This window comes from Chelon labrosus, assembly GCF_963514085.1.
Source record: "Chelon labrosus genome assembly, chromosome: 4".
NCBI lineage: Eukaryota > Metazoa > Chordata > Actinopteri > Mugiliformes > Mugilidae > Chelon > Chelon labrosus.
In genome coordinates, this window is record NC_140340.1 from 13,562,609 (window position 1) to 13,585,741 (window position 23,133).

The 23,133-nt window shown below is 40.5% G+C and overlaps 1 protein-coding gene across 1 annotated transcript in view; it reads right to left on the reverse strand.

Moving 5' to 3' along the window:
• Window positions 1–15,157, reverse strand: part of syn2b (synapsin IIb) — a 76,655-nt gene extending 61,498 nt beyond the window's left edge. The window contains exon 1 of the mRNA XM_084542091.1: window positions 14,388–15,157. Within this exon, the coding sequence (XP_084398217.1) occupies window positions 14,388–14,827 (440 nt within the window). The 5' untranslated portion in view covers window positions 14,828–15,157. The remainder of the gene's footprint in view (window positions 1–14,387) is intronic.
• Window positions 15,158–23,133: the final 7,976 nt, after the last annotated feature.

Genomic DNA, 23,133 nt, shown 5'->3' on the forward strand with positions numbered 1-23,133 from the left:
TGGTGAGAATTATTTAACTAAAGATCTGATATAATTGTTGCTTTGTAAAAAAAAAAAAAAAAAAAAAAAGAAACAGAGTACCACAGCTGCACAACTGCTACACATGAGAATCCCAACAGAAAACACCTGCCGACTTTCTCACTTCAAAACGAGACAGCAGCATCAGTACTGGACTATAACATCGAGTTTGTCTGATTCTCGGCTGGTGATTAGTGCCTAGAAGTCACCGTTGCATCCTAATTGGTTGTTTTTCTGGCAAAAGTTCCACAAGAAAGAGTTCCTAGAAAAGATGCTAATGGTAAGGGCGGCAATGCTTCTTTTCAGCGCATTTTAAAGTTTTAAGCAATTTGTTCACGCACATTCAGGCCTACAAAACTAAATTATGACGATTTACATTAATGTTACACTCTAAGATGATTCAAGGAGCCAACTGGAGATAAATAATACAGGTGGATTTCCAGTTACAATCACCATAACCTATTGAAATTACTTCATAATCAACATTATCTAAATTTATTAATGACAGAATATAGCAAACAGATATACACTGAATGGGATGAATATTATCATGAGGTAAAAAATTAAGTAATGGTTCCTTCATTCACAGATTTTATGGTAAGCTATGCCATCACTATAAAATGTTTTAAAGAATTAAATAATCAGTAGTTTAATCAATTGAAAACATAATTGTTTCTAGTAGCCCTAAACCATGTCATGATTTTTATTGAGACATTTTGGCAAAAAATATAAACTTAAGTTTTCTTATTGCAACAGCCATCTCATGCTCTTTAGGCACTTTCCAATAACACACCGGACATCACCTATTCTGTTGCTGTATTTCCATACCCTGTCAGATTCTCTCTTCTCACTTGTGATATTATAAATGTGTCATTGCCAATCCCTCTTCATGTCACTTGATGGCGATTAGTTAACAGAGTTTTTGGGGAAGTCAACTTTGAACACAGAAAAAACATTAGGAGAGGAGATGAAGATTAAAAACTCATATTGGCCTCATATCAGTGTGTGCTGTACACAAAATGGTGAGAGAGAACCATAGAAAACAGATTTAATTTCTTTCGTTTCCTCGAGGCTGAGGGGACGTGTGTTGCACTAGGAGCACTTTCGATAGGTGGCAACTCTAATAACCACAACAATTCAGCACATATTTAGTGCCGGCCTCCAGAATCCAAAACAATCTAATTAGTACGTTTCCATAGCAACTGGGACAGCAGAAATGCGCCATTCATGTCTTTGTGCTTCCGTTTGATGGCAGATAAACAGATTAGGACTGTTATGAAAGCAGCACAGAACTATTGTTGTCAAGTGGAGTCACGTTTTCTCTTTAAAAAAAAAAGAAAGAAAGAAAGAAAAAGAATTGTGTGTGTGTGTGAGGAAAAGAAACATGACTGAGTAGTTACCCCATCTGCTGCGCTGAAGACTCGGTCCCTTATGACCTGCGCTCCAATTGGTCTCATTAACAGGCCAAAATATAAAGAGGTCAAATAGTCTGTGCTCTCATTTCGATTAAAACTGAGCAGATCTTTAGGAGGGGGTTTTCCTCGGATTGCTAGAATAACAACTGTGTTTTCATTTTGTGTGGTTGTGATTTGCAGTACTATTGAACTGTGTTGCACTGACACATGTTTCTTTTATTTTGACAGCCCCATTTTAGTCAGTGGGCTAAATAACAGAAACACATTTGTATTTAATTCAATACAGTTCAAAAGCACCACAAATTATCTCACAGTTTAATTACCACCTTTTTCATACCGTTTCAGTACCAGCTGTTCAATAACAATCATCTACACCAATCAGCCACAACATTATGCCTGGTGAAGTAAATAACATTGATCATCTTGTGTCAATACAAAGTTCTGATGGGAAATGTTTGGACCTGGCATTCATGTGGATGTTATTTAGACATATAGCACCCACCTAGACCAGACCAGGCACCCCCACCCCATAGCAATGACACTCCTTGATGCAGGATGCAGCCTGACACAGACACACACACCAAAATGGTTTAGGAACAACTAAAAAAAAAAAAAATAAATCAGCACAAGGTGTTGACCTGGTCTCCAAATTCAATAGATCACAAACTGATCAAGTGTCTGTGGGATGCACTGGAACAAGACTGATCCACAGAGGCTCCTTCCCTCAGCCCATAGGACCTAAAGGCCCCCACTAACAACATCCTGTTGCCAGACACCACAGGACACCCACAGAAGGCCCATGTCCATCCTCTGATGAGTCACAACTGTTTTGGAGGCACAAGGGAGACCTACACAATACTAAGAAGGTGGTCATAATGTTATGCTTTGCCTGGGATATTAGTCACAGTGTTAATCATCAGTCCTCATAGACCTGCCCATAAGCCTGGGGAGAGTTGTAAAGCAATCATCCGTCTTAAACTGTAAATCCAATAAGGTACACATAAATATTAAGCACATGTGAATATTGGAATTGCGCGTAGATGTGTAATGTGTGACCACATGTGGGAGGGTGGGCCGCAACCTCAGCACAAGACTGTTCCACAGTGACACTATAAATATATGAAATGGCGCCACAGTCCTCAGCCTGCTGATGGTTCTATCACCAATTAAACGACTCCCATTAGACACAAGCTCATTATCGCAATAAAGCAAAATAATAATTTCATATCCGAAGAAGGTTATCTCTCATTTGCTCATTTGTTGCACTAATTACCTGCAGTTGTCACCCCGGGTTTGACGTCTTTACCTTTGACAAGGTGTCAAACTGTTTTGCGCAGAACAAAAACTGGAAGTGGCGCAGCATTATTAAAACCTGAAGTGAATCCGGTCACTGCCTTTGTTCGATCGTAACTAGACTCAAGAAATAAGTTAAACATTTGTGATGACAGAATAGCTCCCGTTCTTCTGTTGGTGATATTATCACAGCAAGTGTCAATGCTGTTCTCTCACTACAGCTCTCTCAGAAACATACACACAGACACACACACACACAAACACACACACATATGCATATAATCTCCTTTTGCAGAAGCTAACAGAAGGGAAACTATCTGAATCAGTCATGCCACACTAAAGCTAAAGGATTATTATGAGTTGGCGCAGACCACCTTAATTAAAAAAGAGTAATAGAACAGAACATGTGAACTGTGAACCACAAGTTACTGATCTCCACAATTGCTGCACCAACACAGTGGCAGTTCCTATTGGCTTTAAAGCTACATACTGCTCTGCATTAAGGATTTGAGCAGGTGTTTCCACCAGGATACTACTGTATATATGAAGTTTCCACTTTTAAAAAACATGGTTTGCAACCTGCATTTTAGCATCTTGACCGCTTAAATCCTCATGGAGGACCCACAGCATAGAATGCTAATATAACAAAGAGCGATCAAGCAGAATCAAGTCTACCTTCCCTAATATAAACAGCTCTATCGCAAGCTCTTCTTAGCTTCCTAGGAACTTTTAGATTCAGCTGTTATGTAGAGGTGTGTGTCAACATACACTGTCCACACATCATCCTAAAATAAACCCGCTAGTGAGGAGAGGTTCCTCCTTCTTCAGCAGCAGGGTGCAATGACATGGCAGCAGCTTGCAGCTACGTCTAATCATACAAACCTATACACCACAGGCTGCTGCTGCCCACCAAGCATAATCTCATCATGCAGCTGATCAGAGAGGACTGTGGTTTAAAATGGAGGAAATGGTTAGCAACGCATCTCCACAGCTCTTATGATTTGGATCATCAAGAAACTGTTTAATCATCAGACAAAAATGTGAACAGCTGTGTGAGAAAATACATCAATTTCACTGTCAGATAGCAGAAAGTATAGGCACATAATACTTGTGACAATCAAGCTCCATAACAGGAAGAGATATTCAGTCACAGAGCTTCAAATTCTGTAGCAAGCGACGCTAATGGAGGCTAACGATTATGGTGTTGAAAAAAAAAAAAAAAACACGATTACATACGGTGCCTTATATCTTGCCTACATCCATTAGCTATACCGTCTTAGAGGGTCACAGAGGGGAGCTGGAGCCCATTCCAGCTGACGTTGGCCAAGCCACACCTAGGAACAATTCAGAGCACCCCATTAATCTAATGTGAATATGTCCCATTGAGACATAGAAAGAACATGCACACAGGAGGTTCTTTGTTAAGAAATAACCAGGATATACTTAAAGCAGAAAGAAAAAGTGCTTCTGCACCCCATAAAGAAAATGCATGCTAATTAAAGTCCTCTTTGGCTGAATGGTTTGACTTTATTCTGAACCCCCGCACACATTAATGAAATGGAAACATTTTATTGTGGCATTTTTTTTTCTTTTTTTGCAAACTGTTATTTTTTATTGGCGCTTATTGCTCTTTTTTTTTATATTACAGTCAAGAAGAGTGAATTTTCTTTCTTTCTTTGTGACTTTCTAGAAGGAAAAAAAAAGAGTCTCAAACGCTTAAACTGAATAGTCACAGTTTGGCTTATTGTGTCCGTTAAAAATGGACATTTTTCAAATATTTTCTCTCCATTCACATCTTCCTCTAGAGGTCATCTGTTGAATAACCCTTTGATAATGTGAGAAATGTCTGCAAATACAAGAGGGTTTCAGAGGAATAGCTTAATAATCATTTCAATTTGTTGGCGGCTCCTTCCTGAACTTGTTCAGGACATTGTGTTTCATCCCCAAATGTTCAAATGTCCATGGAAGCGAGTCGTAGACAGACACAGAAACAAAGAAAGAAGACAAAAGGTTGAGATGTCATTTGAGGAAGCTTCAGTTTTGATGTGTTAATTGCTCCATTTGTTCGTGCACCTCACACAGAAAAACTCAACGTAAACTGTAATCAGTTGTTTCTCATAAAATCACATCGGTTCCTCTTTTCAACCATATATTCTCAAGATCATTGAAGAGGATTACCTGTTGCCGTAGCAACAGCGGGCCTATCTCACCAGAGGTTGTGGTGCTGATTGCTCTTGTTTATGGCCCTCTAAGGTATTTGTATGCTTCATGCATAGTTACAGCTTTATCTCAGGAATACTACAGAGGGGCTGCGCTCAACACAAGTGCAACTGGTAAAACAACGATCAATAAAATTCCACTTTCTTTTTGTTATTGCACACTCTGTAAAGCTTTTCCCTTTTGTATTTTTTTTGTTGTTGTTGTTGCAAACAGCCGCAGCACATACAGCTATAGGAGAACTCAATGAGCCATGAGCCAAACTACAACTGAACAAACTCTAAGCAGAAATGTTGTATTATATCACCAAACCTTTATAACTCAGTTTTACTTTGATCATGGAAAGAACGTATTCCATGCAAAAATGCTTTAATTGGTAGGTTGGTTGATTGCTGGCCATGTCTCCTTGTCTGACTGAAGAGTCTATTAAATAAAGGGACGAATAAAGGGATGATTGAAGAGGTCTGTTTGGATGACATGAAGGTCAATGTGTGCACAGATTAAATTAATAAAAACCTGTTCTATCTGGCATGTTGTCCATATCACTGGATGTGAGTTGATTTTCACATCATTATATTTCTAGTGTACACAAAGTGCATTTTGAATTCCAGTATGACGGCCTTAAGCAAAACCTTTTGCCTGACTGCAATCATAAATAATTTTAAACTACATTACAGACATGAATTACTTTGTGTGGTTTAATTAAATGCATTTCATTGCAAATATACGTATATGAACTACATCTGCATTCTGATAACACTATAAGGGTATTCACAAACAAATGTCACTCTCCAAATGATATATAAGACAATATACACAAATATATATACAGTACAGTATATAATGCATAGATCAAGATACCTTAGTCTTCTCAGTTAGATAAACTAGGTAAGGTATCTGACCAATATATAGGTTTTCTATTGTTCTTAATGGTTTCTCACAAGACGAAGACAATTCAATGAATATATGCTGTGATCATTTGAAGAGAAACAGTACAGGTGGGACAGGAACAGGAGAAGAGCATGTTAGGGAATTTAACTTACACTGCTTTCAAACAAAACCCACAAGCTCACTGTGTATACAAAATGCATGGCATTAAGTTTGTACCATCGGTTGCAAGTCGTCAGAACACCACTGCAATGCAATTAAATCTGCCTAAAGATCCCCAAAGGCTGACAACTGCGAACAAGAGGATAACGTAATGCGTACCGCTGAACTTCCATGACTTCTGCCATTTCTGAGAATGTCACCAAACTTGTCACGACTTCAGAAATTTCTACTTTAAAGTTTGCAAATACCACCAAAGAGGAGCAATCAGATGAACTTAGTAAACACGCCGCCATTAAAGGACACCATAGCTGACAGATAGCGGAGCTGTCTTCTTGATTGGGTAAAACTGCATGATAAACCCAGCAACCAAAAGACAACTAATTTCTCCTCACCATCTGAAATTCCCAATCAAATACAGAAACACGCTAATTTTATTCAAGTGGTCAAACACAAGTACAGGTGTTGTTTTATGTACAGCTGTTGGCTTAACACAAATGTTTGTTTTGGCATCATTCACTGAACCAGTCATTCATTCAGGCCTCACTGCTCTCCGTGGCTTTTTGGATAAATTAGTTTGGAACAAAGCCGCTCAATCTGTTTGGCTCTTTCAGTTCAACAGCCGGTTGAGGTGTAAATTCATGGAGGAAGCACAGGCAGTGAGTGCTGTTCTGATCTAATTGTCTTTGCAAAATGTCAGCCACGGTTGAGAGAGTGAAGAAGTCAGTGAAAGAAATGAAAAAGTAAAGGGAGATATACATACTCATACATAATGCGCAGCTGGGACATTCTCTTTTCCTGTCACTAATTTCCCTTCCTTCTTCATAGTGAGTCAAATGCTGATCTGTGAGCATCAGTTAGGCCTTGGGAAGAAAAGCTCTTTTTAAAGCCAGCAGGTATTGACACGGCCAGTATGGCAGATCTGTCTTCACTAATAGCCTGGTCTCATGAGAGCTACTACAAGCCCTCTGTTTATTTAAGTATTCCTCACAGAGACAATACGCCATACGGGAGCATATTATACAATAAAAAAAATAACTTCAAATTCTACCATTAACTATGATAAAGTGTTCAAATGTAAATGAAGAAGAATTATTTAATACCTCCCTAAAAAACAAAACAATAGCATAGGTTATTTTTCATTTCAAAATGTATTTATGACTGCTTTATCTGCCATCTTATGATTAATGTACGGTAAATTGGTTAAGGTTTGCTTTTCAACCTTAGCTGTGAAAACAGATTTGATTGCAGCCAATGCAGCGTCAGTACAACAATATGAGCTCAACCTGCAAGGCACTGCATCTGCCAGTCTACAGCTTGGCTTCCACACCCACAACAGATCTTCGCGGAGCCGACACCACAACGGGCTAAGCCATTGTCAGTAGAAAAACTTGTGTGCTGATGTGTCTGCATCTTTCTGTAATTACCCCCGAAATTGGTTAATCAGCTGTGTGGAGTTTCTCTGTGTACTTCAAACAATTCACACGGGTAGCTCATGTTGGAATTAGAGCAAATAAATGTTGAACAAGTTTGATAGAAGTCACTGCAGCGCACAAAAGACAGAAGACATCTAGGAGACGGTGAGTCGGAGACAGAAGGAGAGAGAATTGGAAGTGTATTTCAGGCGAATCACAGCTGTTTCGGTCTGCGCTATCACGACTGTGGCATACGGCATAGTGTCTGAAGCAATGCTATTCTGACGGCATTGATCTGATGCTGACCAATTTTTCTAGAAAAGGCCAATCAATAAGCTTCAAACTGAGTGTAGAAAAATTAACTGAATCCAATCGATACTTGGGATGACCATCCTTTGGCTCTAAAACAGAATTTTTACAAAAGACAAACTTTCCGGAGTTGTAAAATCTGTCCGTATTATCAGAATAATAGTGAGCCAGAGGATGTCATAAACATTTGTCGTAGTAGGTAAATAACATAGGTTTTAAAATAGGTTTAATCACACAATACTTTCAGCACATAACCACGTTTTGAAGTCATAAAACTACCACTTCTTATTGTGGAAATTACAGTTTTTACCTTGGAGCTGTTTCTGCCTCGTCCATGGGGCTCAAAATGCCACCGGTCTAGTATGACAACTGCTAAGAGGTACTAGACATCAGGAGGTCGAATCCAAGAGCACCCTGTAAAGTCAACATGACATTGCCCCGGCTGTAATAAGGTCAGTTCTCAGCCTGTGTGTTTGGAGGAGGGACCTGCAGCTGAGAGCCATAATGTCACAGATAATTCCTAATCACTACCACTAAGTCAAACCATAGCCAGCAGATAACAAAAGCTCCCTTTCACTGTTCATTGTGGGTGTACTGTTCTGTGAATGGGTGTACTGTTCAAAGGTATACTTAGACTGCAACAAGTTTATTCCCCAACCACTGTTAAACTCAGTCAGCAGAAACAAGGAACAGTCTATCAGCAAAAAATGCTGAATTCAGTGGGAAAACACTTTTTCTATCATGTGTACTTAGATGACAGAAAATAGAAATGCATGAAGTGTGTGTGTGTGTTTGACTATGATATTGCTAGAGATATACAAGGCTCCACCTCCCCACCTGCTTAAACTGTGCGCCCCTGATTTCCACTAGCAATGCCAGACTCATACAAACTGTGATGCAGTTGTAAGGTGTGTGTTGATTTTCTGGTCCAGACAGAAATACAGCACGTCGGCATTGGTGAGGTCTACAGCTAGTGGCCATTTCTCATTCACTTATCCTGTGAAATAGTTTAACATCTACTACATGGGTTGGCACAAAATTTGGTACAGACATGCATCGTACCCAGAGGATGAACCCCAGTGACTTTGGTGATCCTGAGATTTTTAATCATTGGATGCCATCAAGCCAAACTTTTTTTCGTGTAAAAAAACCCCAAACCTTGTAATCTAATCACACAGCATATTGTGTTTGTGCTAATTAGCCACTACTGGCATTAGCATGCTAAACTAATAATTGGAATAATTTGTATCTATATGAGAAAATTCAGTTCAATTGAAGGCAAGCTGTATGGCCACCTCACACAGGTGCCAAAAACACCATACCTATGAGCATGATTACCATGTTTTTTTTTTTTTTTTTTAAATTTATTGAAATGTAATGGGTCCTGTGATCCGTTTATTTTGCTCTTCATTGTCAGACATATACTGGAAACAGTTATCAACTTCAACAAGTCAGAAAAAAATATTTTCCAGCTTGGGAAATGAAACCGTCTGAGTAGCACATAAATAAATTATTACACAAGTCTAGTTATTATGCTTGCCAGTAAGAATAATGTGAAATAATGTTTACGCCCCCGCTGCTTTCTGTGAAGCATTTCAAATGTCGCTACTTGTTGGATTATCAGTATTCCTTTAAATACCAATTGGTTAAAGCTCAAGCTCAAGCTGCAGGGCAATCGGGTGACATCCACTATCAGCCTACAGACAAACCAACAAAACCCTCCATCGTGAGTCATTTCAAAAGTCAACAATCCAAAATAATCTCTTTTGATGGGCACTTATGCAATATAGGTGGCGAATACACTCACTGGCAGTCTAGTAAAAACTGCAGAGTACATAGCCAGCAGAGAAAAAGAGATATAAAGAAAGGGAAACCAAAAAGAGGGAGTGAGGGAGATGCACAGATATATAGAGATGAGGAAAGAGAGCAGATGTGGCCTTTGGGCTGAAACTGCTGAATCACCACGTCTCTTCTCATTACTTCATCACATCGTGAACCCATAGCACTTTCTCCGGAGCCACACACAGAGTGCCTGACATGATAAAAGGCACAGAGAGGCAGGAAAGAGGAAACACACAGAGAAAAACTTACAAAGAAAGAAGGTGGGACAAACGGGAAAGAGCATCACATCGACGTCAAGAGAAAGCGATAAAAGCGATTACACCCAGATCTTCTCCCCCACTCTTCATTAATCCTCCCCTCTGTGCTGATATCACCTTGAAAGGCCCTGGAGGACACAGTCTCCATCTCAATGGGCTCGGGACTGTTACGTAAGGACTACACAAGGCTACTGAAACACACATTCTGAATCGCCTGTAAAATGCGGTCTTTCATGTCGCGGCTTTATTGCAGGACACCCATTGTGGCCTCTTTGTGTTGCGCAGTGGGAAAAAGTCATCATAGCAGCACAGTCGATACTTCAGGGCATAGAGAAAGAGCCGTCAGATGCAGAGAGAGATTCATGACACCTCAGGCTGCTTATGCAACAGCCAGACAGCATTTAAAAGAGGATGTCAGTGTCATTTGGACACTGACATCCTCCCGTTTCTGCACGTCGAGTTCCCCTCAATTTGCAATGCATGCTGAATGCAAAATGCTAATTTTGACTTTTTGCTTGATGGATAAAAGGAAGTTAAATAGAATAAAATTGAATATGCATTACTTAGGAAAAGTCAAGGTATAGAATTAAAGATATAGAAAAGAAGACAGACAAAACAAGAGAATGTAAAATCCTCATTGCTTCTCATTGCTATCATCATTTCAGTATCAATGATGATTATGTTAAAATGTTTTATCTCAGTTAATTGACATTGACAGGTGGAAATGATCAAAACTAATTGAATGCCAATCCCTTTTAGGCTTTCCATCAGTCTACTCATCCAACATTGTTTATAATTCATAGGCAAAATGGGCTTCATTTGTGTTATGTTCTTGGAGGACAAGAAGTCTGGCATTCAGACACTCTGAAACAGACCGAATGCATTTCCCAGATTAAGGAGTTTAATTTGAGCATGGCACATTCAGTGAATGATGATTAAAATGTATGATAGTTAGTGGACCTTAAGTTCTGTTGCATCATATTTGGTCAGGTTAGACAACATCGCTAGCAATATGTTTCTCTTACAACTTATACAGTTTTATTCATTAAAATTATGATCAGGCAGCAGATAAAATGTTCAGTATTAGCTGGATTTATAGACCTAATGTATTTCAAGTGTCTCTTATTCATAGAGCTTAATGTTGTGGAACTACTGTTGAATTTAAAATATACAATAGATCTCGTACCCTATGAGCCAAAGCAGTTTTAGATCATTTTATTACTTCTTTCTGTTCTCAAGTCACATTTTGTGACCAGAAGGGAATTGTTTTTTGTCGTCAGGACCCTCCACACTCTGGAAAAGCACTTCACAGATGGTTAGAAACTGATCCATCAAACTCAAAACAGTTTTTACAAATATGGTGTTTTAGGATGGAATTTTAATAATGTGGATCTAAATGTACACATGTTGTGTGCACATTTAGGTTTCAGTGCATGTGCCCATTGTATGCATGTACAGTATGTACTTAAACACATATTTATTGATAAATAAGTATATTTGTGCACTTATATTTTAAAGAGTAGCTCCACAGTCACTGTCCATCTGTCTTATCTAACCATGTCAGACTGCAATGCCCTTTTAGGACAAATTTGTCAAATGAACAAACTAAACAATGGCAACTTAAAAAATCATTCGTCATTCTTAAGACTTCATTTGGATGTAAATGGAAGTAAAATTTTGGCTTGGGACTGATGCTCTCCACTGAAAGCGTATTTATTTTTGTGCATGCAGATTTCAGCAATGTCAAACAGACAAAATGTGCCCCCCCCCCCCCCCATGTCTGATTGATTCTTCACTGGATCATTACTGCAGCAGTATTTTCAGTGTTACTTTCTATTTCCCTAAGTTATATTACTGAGAGCCACAAGTTGGCTCTTTGCTCTGTGGAAAATCAATAACATTTAGCAGAATGTCTCTCTGGTCGAGATGCCCAAAGAACAAGCATTAATATTTATGTCCTGCTCTCGGCATGAAAGATTGTTTACAAACAAAAGACTAGTCAGAATAACGCCAGGAAAGTTGCAAATTCATGCATCACGTTATTTTTATTTTAAATCATGTCACTTACTGGGCATCACTGAAATTGACGTCTTCTTGCTGCCAATTCTATGTTAAAGGAATTTAAAAAACCTTTTCCAATTTGAGTTTAGATGTAGATGTGCATTTCTACACAGCTTGCATCACATTTTAGAGCAATCACTTAACAAAAATGAGCATTGTGACATAAATTAGCCATAATTTAAAACACCATTTGCACACGTCTCTCAAATATACCCCACAGTACAACATGTGAGTCAAACCACAGTATTAGCGAATGCTGGAAATCACTGATTTGATTATTGCAGCAACAATGAGCAACAGTGAAACTCTAAAATCGGTCTGTTAATGTTTTTTTTAAAAACATTACCTACATACACTGATTGTGTTTAGTCATTGCCGATGTTACAGAAGCAGGACTGCATGCAGTGAAGCCATGCTTTCATGAATTATAGTTGTAGCTCCGCACAATCAGCCACATCATGAACGGCAGCGATCCAATCATAATCCACCAAAACAATCACAGTATGAGAGATGTGATTACCGTCACAACATACTCCCTACACACGCATGCATTATGCACTCGTATAGAGATAATCCTGTGCCTATAGTAACTGATGGTGTTGGACATAAACAGTCCATTATAAAGCTTGAGTGTCCTTAACTACATATACTATGGCATAGAAATGAATTTGCACCTGGGCGATATAAATCTTGGCATCACAGACAACAACGAGATTTGTATCATCCCATCACTAAAGCATGTTTAAGTAGTTCAATAGGTACACTAGCGAAAATAAATGCATCCTAATATAACAGTCCTGCACTAAATCTTTATAATATTCAGCATTTGTTTAAAATAACAGAGAGCTGTTGATTCATCTGTGTTTTCATTTTGGGTGCTGTGGTTTGTAGTAGTGTTGAAATCATGTGTGTTTTACCAACACACGTTTCTATTATTCTGACGACACCATTTTAGTCAATGGGCTAGACTAAATAATAGAAACACTTTAGAGTTTAATTCAATAGTATAAAAAAAACACAGCCTGAACACAGATGAATCAACATCTCGATAATTTAAAAATGTGTTTCACTATAACCTTAATGAAGTTAAGATTTAGTTCAGGATTACATTATATATTAGGGTTGTATCAGAAGATATTCATTTTTACTTGTGTATCTAATGAACTGGCCAGTCACTCTATATTTTTTTCACAAAAGATTCATAAATCTTATTGGAAATACATTTTCATTTTCACCAACCATCAAGCACCATCACAATCATAAAAGAAAGAGATAATAATAAAGCTAATACACCCAAGGCAACAACTCAAACTCCACTTATCAGCTTGTTCTGGGGGCTGTCAACAGTCCTTATGAGCAGAAGGAGTTTGTTCAGAAGTCGAGACGTAGATGTTCAAACCTGTTATTATTCAAGCATTTCTTGTTCATATTGACTTAAAAATGATGCTCGCCGACTGTGGATCAGTCTAACTCAAGCTTCCATGCTCATTTCCTTGCTCTGGTTCTTTTCGAATACACTTTTTCAGATTTACGAGTGGCACTAAACAATTATTGCCATATGACAACACTGCAGTTAAATTGAAAAGGTCAAAAGTGTGTCGTGCGGCTGCTACTTCCAATACAAGGGCTGACAAGATGAAACTACACCAAGATAACGACCGCACTGAACATCTGTAAAATCAGTCATCAACATCCACACGAAATAAATTTATAGGCTAAACATGAGATTTGCAGGGACAGAGCGAGAGGAAAAGAAACATTATTACAGAGCTGAGGGTTCACGTTTTATGTTCAGGAGACGATGTTTTATTCAGAGCGACATGCTCCCGCATGACTGCGTATGATGTATGAGCTGATAGTATAAGGATTATATCCTGTTAGCCAACTTGTGCTGTCAAGGGATGGAGGCACTTACTCATAGCTATCTAGCACACACACGTTGATATAAGCATACACAAACGTGGCATCATAAAGACACATAAAAACAAGAACAGAGACAGGTGACGGTACAGGGTAGACGCTGGGTAGTGGGATATGTGAATCCAAACCCCAGAGAAAATCTGTTCTGTCTGTTCAGATTATTAAAGCTGTTTCTATTTTAGGAGCAGTGAGAGAACACAACACATTTAAACACAAAAACATGAAAAAAAAAACAGAATAAAACAGAAGAATGAATTTCATGTGTGTGTAGCCGCTGTGAGCATGTGAACTTTTCATTTATCATGAGCTTATTGCACAAATGAATCAATGCCTTCAGTGCTGGTGATGAATAGACCAACTCACCCACACATAATTTAGCTTTTTTTTTTTTTAAGTAAATACATTTTTTTCTGGCTATCTATGAAACAAATATTTTCTATGCCAAATTCGTAGAGTCACACACAGTGTGCACATTACTTAAAGGTCACCGAGAATTCCAGTTTCATTCATCAAAGACACTCAGCAGAACCAACAGTCGAATCAAGCTCCCATCAGACATTTGGAAAACCCATCATTAAAGTCTCAACACTCACCACTCATGCTGGGGCTCATCAATGACCAACAGTATCTTGAACTTCTTGGAGAGGGAAGGAGAGGGGGCTGATTGCTCCACAAACCCGGCGGCGGATGCAGCCGTCTGTTTGACCGCGTTGGTGATGGAGCTGAAGGAACTGAAGAAACCAGAAGAACCACCGGAGGAGGACTGGGCCTGTTGAGGCTGCTGAGCCAGCTGGCTCAGACGTCGCTCCTGGGTTGCTGGGGAGCTGGCCGGCGCCTGGGATGGTGTCGGCGCTTTGGTTGGGGACTGGGCAGGAGCAGGAGCTGTGGCGGGCACAGTACCCTGCTGGGAAGGGGAGGAGGCAGTGGGTGGAGGTGGAGCAGGCGGGTCAGGTCTCTGGAGGTCTGTCATGTAGCCATTGGGCAGGTTGGACATGAAGCTGCTGTCAGAAAGACGGCGCCGGAGGAAGTTCATGATTGCGGTTGAAAGGTGGGTCTCTCAGTCGGTCAGGGGGTTCCTCTCTTGTTTGGGTGTCTCTTGATATCCTGGTCGTGTGGAGTGAAAGCAGAGGCAGAGATGATCAGAGGTTAGACGAGTGGCAGAAAGCAAACCAGTCCAGATGGTCGAGGGATGCGTGACGGAGAGCTGGTTCTGTGCTGGAGGTATGGAAAGTAGGAAGGAAGGAGAGGATGGATGAAGCGATGGATACAGCTATGGTCCAGTCTTCAAGAGACAGCTCTCCAAAGTGCAGCTAAGCCAGCAAAACAACACGCTTGTGTGTGTGGTTTTCCTCCTGCTGATCCTCACGCCTCCTGACGAATGTGTGTGACGTGTGAGAGAGTATATCTGAGAGAGAGCGAGAGAGAGAGAGAGAGGTATGCTGTCGCCCCCCTCTGCTCTGCCTTCCTGCCTCCTGAGCTACTGCAAGCCGAATGCACTCAAGAGATGCTGCTCTCTCTGCTTATCTCACTCGTTCACTCGCTCACGCTCCCCCTGGCCTTTTCCTCTCGCTCACTCACTCTCACTCGGCATGCTCACTGGCTGCTTCCCCTTCCCCCTCCACTCCTCCTCCTCCTCCTCCTCCTCCTCTCTCCTGTCATCACCCTCCTACATCATACACTACGTTTATGTGTCGTGCTGCAGCCTTGTAGCGCTGCGTGCCGTGTGCAACCAGTGGAAGGGCTTTCCTGCAAGCGTGCACAAGGTGGAGTTCACAGATGGAAACACCATCCACCCTGCTTTGCAAGCCCCACCCTTTTTCCTGCCATCCATCCATAATTTCTTCCTCCGGCTTAACATGTCGTGCCTTCATCCCTTTCTTTTTTTGTGCGTGACAATGCTGATACGTTTTCTAGCGGATAAATTCTCATACAACTGAGAATACAACCCCCTCCCCCAGGACTGCTGTCGTGTCAGTATTTTACCCTTAAATGCATGTAGCATGATGGAGGGCAGAGTTGAACCACGACAGCAAGGAAGCTCAGCATTATTCTACTCTATGTTGCCATGTTGTTCTTGCGTCTGTTTCCATCTCCCTAAAGTGTGAACAGTGTTCCTGAGTGTTGCGTCTCTTTCCAGGTATTTGTGGTGTGTTTTTTATTCCTGTTGAGGACTGAAATGTATCTGTCCCTTCTGGCTTTTATCGACTATGATAGAAGAAAGCAGCACATGGTGGTGTAGTATGTTAGTTAACAACTGTATTTTTTTGTACCAAGAACCTCAAAAGAAATTGGTAAACGTGCCTTCAAACACAAAGCTCCTTTTGACTGGAATAACTTGCCGCCATCCATTATATCTGTTGCTTCTTTCCATCTGTTCAAGACTTCACTAATGTCCTTGTTTCAGACCCAATGTTGCTGTTATTAACTTAACTTTTCTTTGTAAATAACTTCTATTCTGCTCTTACGATGGGGTTGGGGTATGGTGGGTTGGGCAGAAGGGAATTTGGAGCCAATGTGAGCACCTTAAGTGTATGTCTTGTGTTGTGCTTATGTGACTGTATTGTACTGTTTGATTGTATCAATGTTTAGGACCCCCTGGAAGACGAGATGATACATCTCAAGGGGTTATCCTCTAATAAAATTTGAATTTAAATTACTTGTATGGTTTTTTGGTACATTTTGGAGCATTATGCTTTTTAGATTAGATTAGATTAGATTCAACTTTATTGTCATTACACATGTACATGTACAGAGCAACGAAATGCAGTTTAGCATCTAACCAGAAGTGCAATAGGCAGTAAGTGCACGTGGCATAAATATTATGGTAAATAAGTATGGTACAGGTTGTTTTTTACTGTTTTTGTTGCTGCAACAAAACTTGTGATGACTATTGTTCCAGTAAGAAATTTAAACAGCATATAAAGGTTGTGACACACCAAGCTGACAGTTGGCTGTTGGTGAGCGTCTCTGAATCTTTCTTAGCAAACCAGTGCAGGATGAGAAAGGCTGTTCCTGTTTTGCATCTTCATCTTATCAGAAAAATGGACCGTTGCATCATGCTTCAGCATTATATTAACTACCTAAAATGACAGAAACCATGCTTGAAAAAATATTTGAGGTGCACTTGAGGTGTTTTTGTCCCATACACTAACATAGAGAAGGTGGAGCTTATGACCTATAGTGCAGCCAGCCACCAGGGGGAGCTCTACTTGCTTTGGCTTTTTCCATCTTTATGCTCCCAGCTAATAGTAGAGCTTCTGATTACCCCTTTTCAGTAACGAACCCTGACTACTGCCACCTGCTGGTAAGTAGAGTTATTTCCTTTCATGCAGGTGTGTCACCATAGCCTGTATAATGTGCCAGATGGCCAATGGCGCCCAGACACAGGCGATGTGAGGCGACGTCACAGACAGCCTTCGTAGCAGGTAGTTCAATAACGTCTCGGTGCGGCCGCACCTGGCAACTATCAAAAGGACACTGAATTTCTGCAGTCACTACATTCGTATTTATCAAGTCATGGCGCACATTTCATTTCTTCACATACAGTCATATTCTTCATTTTCTAAAGAGACTATGTTTTTTCTCTTTCATTTCTTATCCCTGAATAAGCATGCATGTACATTCACTGTATCAGAGCATGTGAAGATCACCATTGCTAAATGCCGGCAGCAAGAGAAGCTGCTGTCTGGGTCTGCACTGCTTGCTGCTCTAAGCTTTACTTCAAAAAACAGCCTGGAGATGACAGGACAAAGAGGAAGAAAGAAGATTATTCAAGCGGGAAGAAAATCCCACAAACGTCTGAGCCACTTTAAGGAGAACTGTGTGGCATTAAAAGACTGCGGCAGAAGAAAATATTCTAAACCTACAGAACCGTACCCTTCATCTTCTGTTCAGTGCTCACATATTCCTGATTTACCCCAGCTACCATCCTATTTATTATATCTGGCCACTCATTTCACATTTCTGAAAACACACAGCTTTCAACTTGATTTTTTCAGCACTGATACTATCTCAATAGAGCTCCAGTAGCTAATGTCACCCTGCTCCGGCAATCACAACACCGCCATATTGGCAAGAAAACATGCTTTTCGAATTACTATTCGGTTGACAACAGCGAGCAACTAACTAACTTGTCCTTAGCAGTTACATCCAAAAATGGCCGACAGCTGTTGTGCCTCAGGATGCCAGAAAAGTCGGGGACAAGCAAAGGGGAAGTCGTTTTATAGGATTCCCAAAGATCCTGCAAGAAGGCAGATGTGGATTACTGCAATAATCCTTCAAGAAACAAATTTTGCTTGTTTAGCGATCACTTTATATCAGGTACAGAATCCAGCATTTTCCAAGTGTAATGTCTTGTTTATTTAGCATGTTTTTAACTCAATGTCCAACAGATTTCTTTCCATAAAGGCAAGTTAGGCTAATGTTTATAACATGGATTGCAAAGAGGTGTTGCTCATTCAGCATTAAAACTACTCACAATGAGTTACGTTAGTGTCATTAATCTCCTTAGAAAAATAGGAGAATCTAGCCATATTACAAGGGCAAGACCTTTGGGCCATTTTTGTCTTGCTGGAGGAAAGCCAGGCCACCTGATTCAAAGGAGAGATAGAGGTTTGGTCAAGATACCAAGGAGCTTGCCCACCAATGGGGCTGTTTGACGAAAATGTACTGTACCGCAGCTTCAACTCTCCGGATGGTGGTAAGGAGACTTACCAGCTTGCATTGCCACAGTGTTTGCACAAAGATGTTTTCACTCACTTGCATGATAACCATGGACATCAGGGGGTAGAACGTACCTTCCAGCTAGTGTCTTCTCATTGCTACTGGCCCGCTCTGCATAGAGATGTAGAGGAGGTGAGATGTGGTGGCTGGTACCAAGTGGAAAAAAGAGGAGGGGCCACAATTAGTCAGTTTTTTGGTGACTATTGGTTCAGACCAGTGGAGTGAGGCAGGTGCACACCTCATTTCATGCTGGTGGACAGGGAAAACAAGTACAGGAATATCGACCTGTGTCCCTGCTGGCCTGAAAGCAGCTGGTAGTCAGTAGGACTTAATCGCCTAACATACCAGAGCATCGGGGGGCCATTTGCTGTTCTTGCCGTGGAGGTTTATTTTCCTTTGGTTTATTTTGGGTTTTTTCCTCTATCTAGTCCACCATGGCAAGTGAGCTGGTAGCGGGCAAAAAGATATGGGGTATTGCCCTTTAGGCGGAATAGTTTTCTTTTTTTTTTGTTGTATTTGCTCACTTCCTCTGCTGAGTAACTTCACTCAAGTCAGGTCCCAGTCAGTCCTTCAGTGCAGGATTAAAGGGTGAACAGTGTGGCCTTTGTGTGTTTAACCCTTGTCCTGTTAGTGGGAAGCTGGCTGTGAGGAAGTTAATAGTGGGCCTATGATTTACGATTTATATTTTGTTGATTGTCATTCCTTATGCTATACTTAACTGTAATGGGTGTAACATATGTTTCAGGGAAAAAGAGCGATAACCCTCTGTCACCTGACTATGTCCCATCCATCTTCAAGCATGTGCCATCCCCAGAGAAGAGAAGAATATATCCGGATACTGCAGGTCAGGAACATTGTCTGTGCTGGCTGTTTCAGTGCTCGAAAGAAGCACACCTGTGGCATGATAAGGGTCCGTGATATAAAATCTCTTGAGTTTTGTCTTGTACTGGTCAATATCTATCTGTTTAAAGTGTGCAGTAAACTCTGACAGCCTGAAATCAGCGCTGGCGCCATTAATTTATCCTCAGAGCTTTTCCCGCCAATATGGCAGTGACAACAAAAAAAGTCACGTGACGTCTGCAGCTCTATTGGTGGAAATGTATTCCTTGACCTTTATGGCACTGAAAGGTTGTTTTTCAGCTGCGATCTAAACCACTCGCACATGGCCACATCTCTTTTAAACCTCAGCTATATTTGCGACTCATAGTTTATTTTTAAACAGGTGAAATTGTTGCAATTTGCAGGAGAGTAGGGAGAGGTGGTAAGATTGCGACACATCGTTTCATCACAGCCACCAGCACTCACCTTGTATTCACCCCTTATGATTCAGTCTCGCATAAGACTCTGCGGCTTAATGCCCCTAGGCTCCATCCATCGTTGAGCGTGACTGAAAATGTGCTGCTGACAGGAAAAAGGTGAACCAATTTTTCTCGTCATAAAAATCAAAAAAAGAGGAAGCTGTACATTAACCAATTTTTAAACTGTGTAATGGTAAAACCCATTATGATGTAGTAAAATAATGAATAAATGGGTACGTGCTCAGTTCTTTCTGCATAACATGCAGGATGCACATTTGTAGCAAGTCACGATGAGTCAAGCCCGATGATGGGGGCTGTGTTTAGTCAAGCAGAAGAGAGCCAGAGTGAGTCACCGAGCTGCAGTGCGAACTGTAGCGACATCCTAAACTCACCCTGGCCTACATGTTTCATGACACATATACACAACACACAGCACATTCCCAAGCAGTCATTATATAATACATGTGTGCAAGAGATTATGCAAAGCAGAAGTTCTTTTGTGCATTAGAAAGCTTTTTTTTGTTGTTGTTGTTTTGCTTTTTTTTTGCCCTACCACAAAAGATTGACATTTAAAAGATTAAAATTTCAACCTCCATCTTACTTCTTTTTAATTTTAATATTTTTGGCTGTATTTCAATATTTCAGAGGAGATAGAAAAGAGACATCAGTGAAATTAAATGCAGCGTTGCCCCTAAACGTAATCCATCCATTCATAACAGCCTAAGCTTGGTTTACACCTCTGCTACAGATCTACGTCAGTAAGCATTTATACTTGTGATGCTTCTGATGAGTCGGCATCGTTCTGTAATTATGCCGCTAAAAAATGCAAGTCACTGACTACTTAACTGTGTTGAGTTTCTCTGTGTAAGTCAAAGAGACGCTCCCCTCACTCTCCCATGTATCAAGCGTGACCTAGTATCATGAACAATGCTTTATCCAGATGCATGCATGAAATGATTTACCTGACAATCTACTCTCTTTCTCTCCTCCTTTCTCTTCTGTCTGTCTTCCCCCTCTTTTTCTGGCTCTCCACCAGGCCGGCTTCGAGTAGATGGGTCGGCCCACATGAGCTGATCAAGGTTTATTCCTGTTAACAGGAGTTTTTTTTCCTCGTAAGTGCTGCCTTAGTGCTTGCTCCGAGGGGTTTCATATTGATCCCCAAGGGACATATGTGTTACAGTGGCAGGGAAAGACAAAAAAATACAAGTAAAAAAATATAAACTCAAATAAGACAAAAATAAAAATAAAAACACAATACAAAACAAAACAGAATATATTTATAGGTAGAAACATTTTCAGTTGCGGTACTAAGCTTTAGTAACTTAGTAACTAACTAAAGTTAGGAGACAGTGAGTAAAGTCAAGTGAAAAGTGGTGCAGGTAGGCTGCACACAAAGAACATCATGAATATTATGAATATTGATGACTCCAATAAGACCAAAACATTTGTGAAAAAAAATAATATTATTGCACATTGGGAAACAACCTGAGGGTGTAGGTGGTTCTTTAGGCGTGGAGGAATCTCTGCAGCAGTGCAACAAATTGCTGATGTTAAAGAGTCTGACCACATCTTGAGACAACTTGAATTGTTATTGGCTCTATTAAATAAAGCTTAATTGAAATTGAAATGTGGAATAACAGTTTAATTCTGCTCAAATCACCGGACACAGGAAAGAAATGCCACAGTAGATGATGTGTAGGAGGGACAAGGAGAGAGAATTTTCTGTCCTAGTCTGTGCACTGAGAGACGTTTTGAAATTTTTTGGGAAGTTGCTGCAGTCTGCGTCAGTGCAACAGGTACCTATATTTCTGAGGAGGAGCACGTCAGTCTACAGCTTAGGGTAGGGCACACCTATGACAGCTTTATTCTGTACAGGGTTGCGGGAGCCTGGGGCCAATCTAGATGCATCGGGTAAGAGCTGGCTGACCAAATTTTCACACTGACATCACCAGTTAACCCAACAGGGACGTATTTGGACTGTGGGTGGAAGCAGGAGCACCTGGAGAAAACCCACGCAGGCACAGTGAGAGCCTGCAAGCTCCACACCTAGAATCCCCTTTGTAATCTTCTTTGAAATGAGAGGTGTGCTGTCTACCAAAAGAGACAGCACAACTCTCCTCTTCCTCAGCCACCCTTCTTATGACTTGACTATGAAATAGCTCGGAGAGGACAGGATGATCTGTTCTGTGCTGCTGCACTGGAGGAAACACATGCACAAACAGCAAAACCACAATGCCTGCACCATCACTCATCTGCCAACACACACAACGAGCACAGACTCAAATCCACATGTACACACACACACCCTCACACAGATGCTGACATACACATTCAGCTTTCCTGCTCACAGCACTTTCTCTTGAAGAGCATCACCTTTAATGACTAGATACACACATATATCGTGAACAAAAAAGAAAACAAGAAAAAAATGCTATTATTCTCAAATAAAAATAGGATGTTTGGTGGAGTTTGAGATATTTTTATGTCTCATGGTTTGTCTGGTGTATGTCAGTGTTCAGTACTGTGTACTGTACTTCTACAGTAAGTGTGTGTGGGTGAATACGCAAAGGTAAAAAAAAAAAAACTGTGCTTTCGCTGGCTCAATTTAGATAATCCATTCTTGGGCTCTTTGCATAACTGGCATTGACAGTGGGTGCTCATGACATGGTGTAATACATTCTACAGCCTCAGGACAGCCTCCATTTAATTGCAAATTCCAGCATTTAATGAATTATTTAATTTCTTTTCAACTTACCCCAAGTTTTATTCAATTGATTATTGCTTTTTAAATTGGAAGGGGTAGTGAGAAGAACTGACGAGTCAAACAGACTGAATGGGATTTTGCTTTGCAGAGATTAATCTCTGATTCACTTGCAGGTTAATTAATACACAGGGGACACGACCAAGGAAGCTATGGTGACTATGCGGCTAGATACAGTCTAATCTTATAGTAATATGTCTTAAAATGACAGACCTTCTCAGAACTGTGTGCTAAATGATACTGTTACTCACTTTAAAACATTTGAAAACGCACGTTAATATCTATTTTATCATCTGAATTTACTTCAGGGAATACCGTAGACTCAGCTGAGCTATTACAAAAGCTAGATCTCAGATTTTCACAGCGCAGTGCGGATGGATGAAACTACAAAATTAAAACACCCACACACAACTGCGACAAGTGGAGCAAATCCCCCAAAACACAACTTAACCAGGCTTGTGTGCACCTCACAAATACACACATTCACACACAGCAAAACTTGTTGTGGTGCAGAAGCGTCTAAGACTAATACTTTCATATGAGGCTTAGTTGATTCAA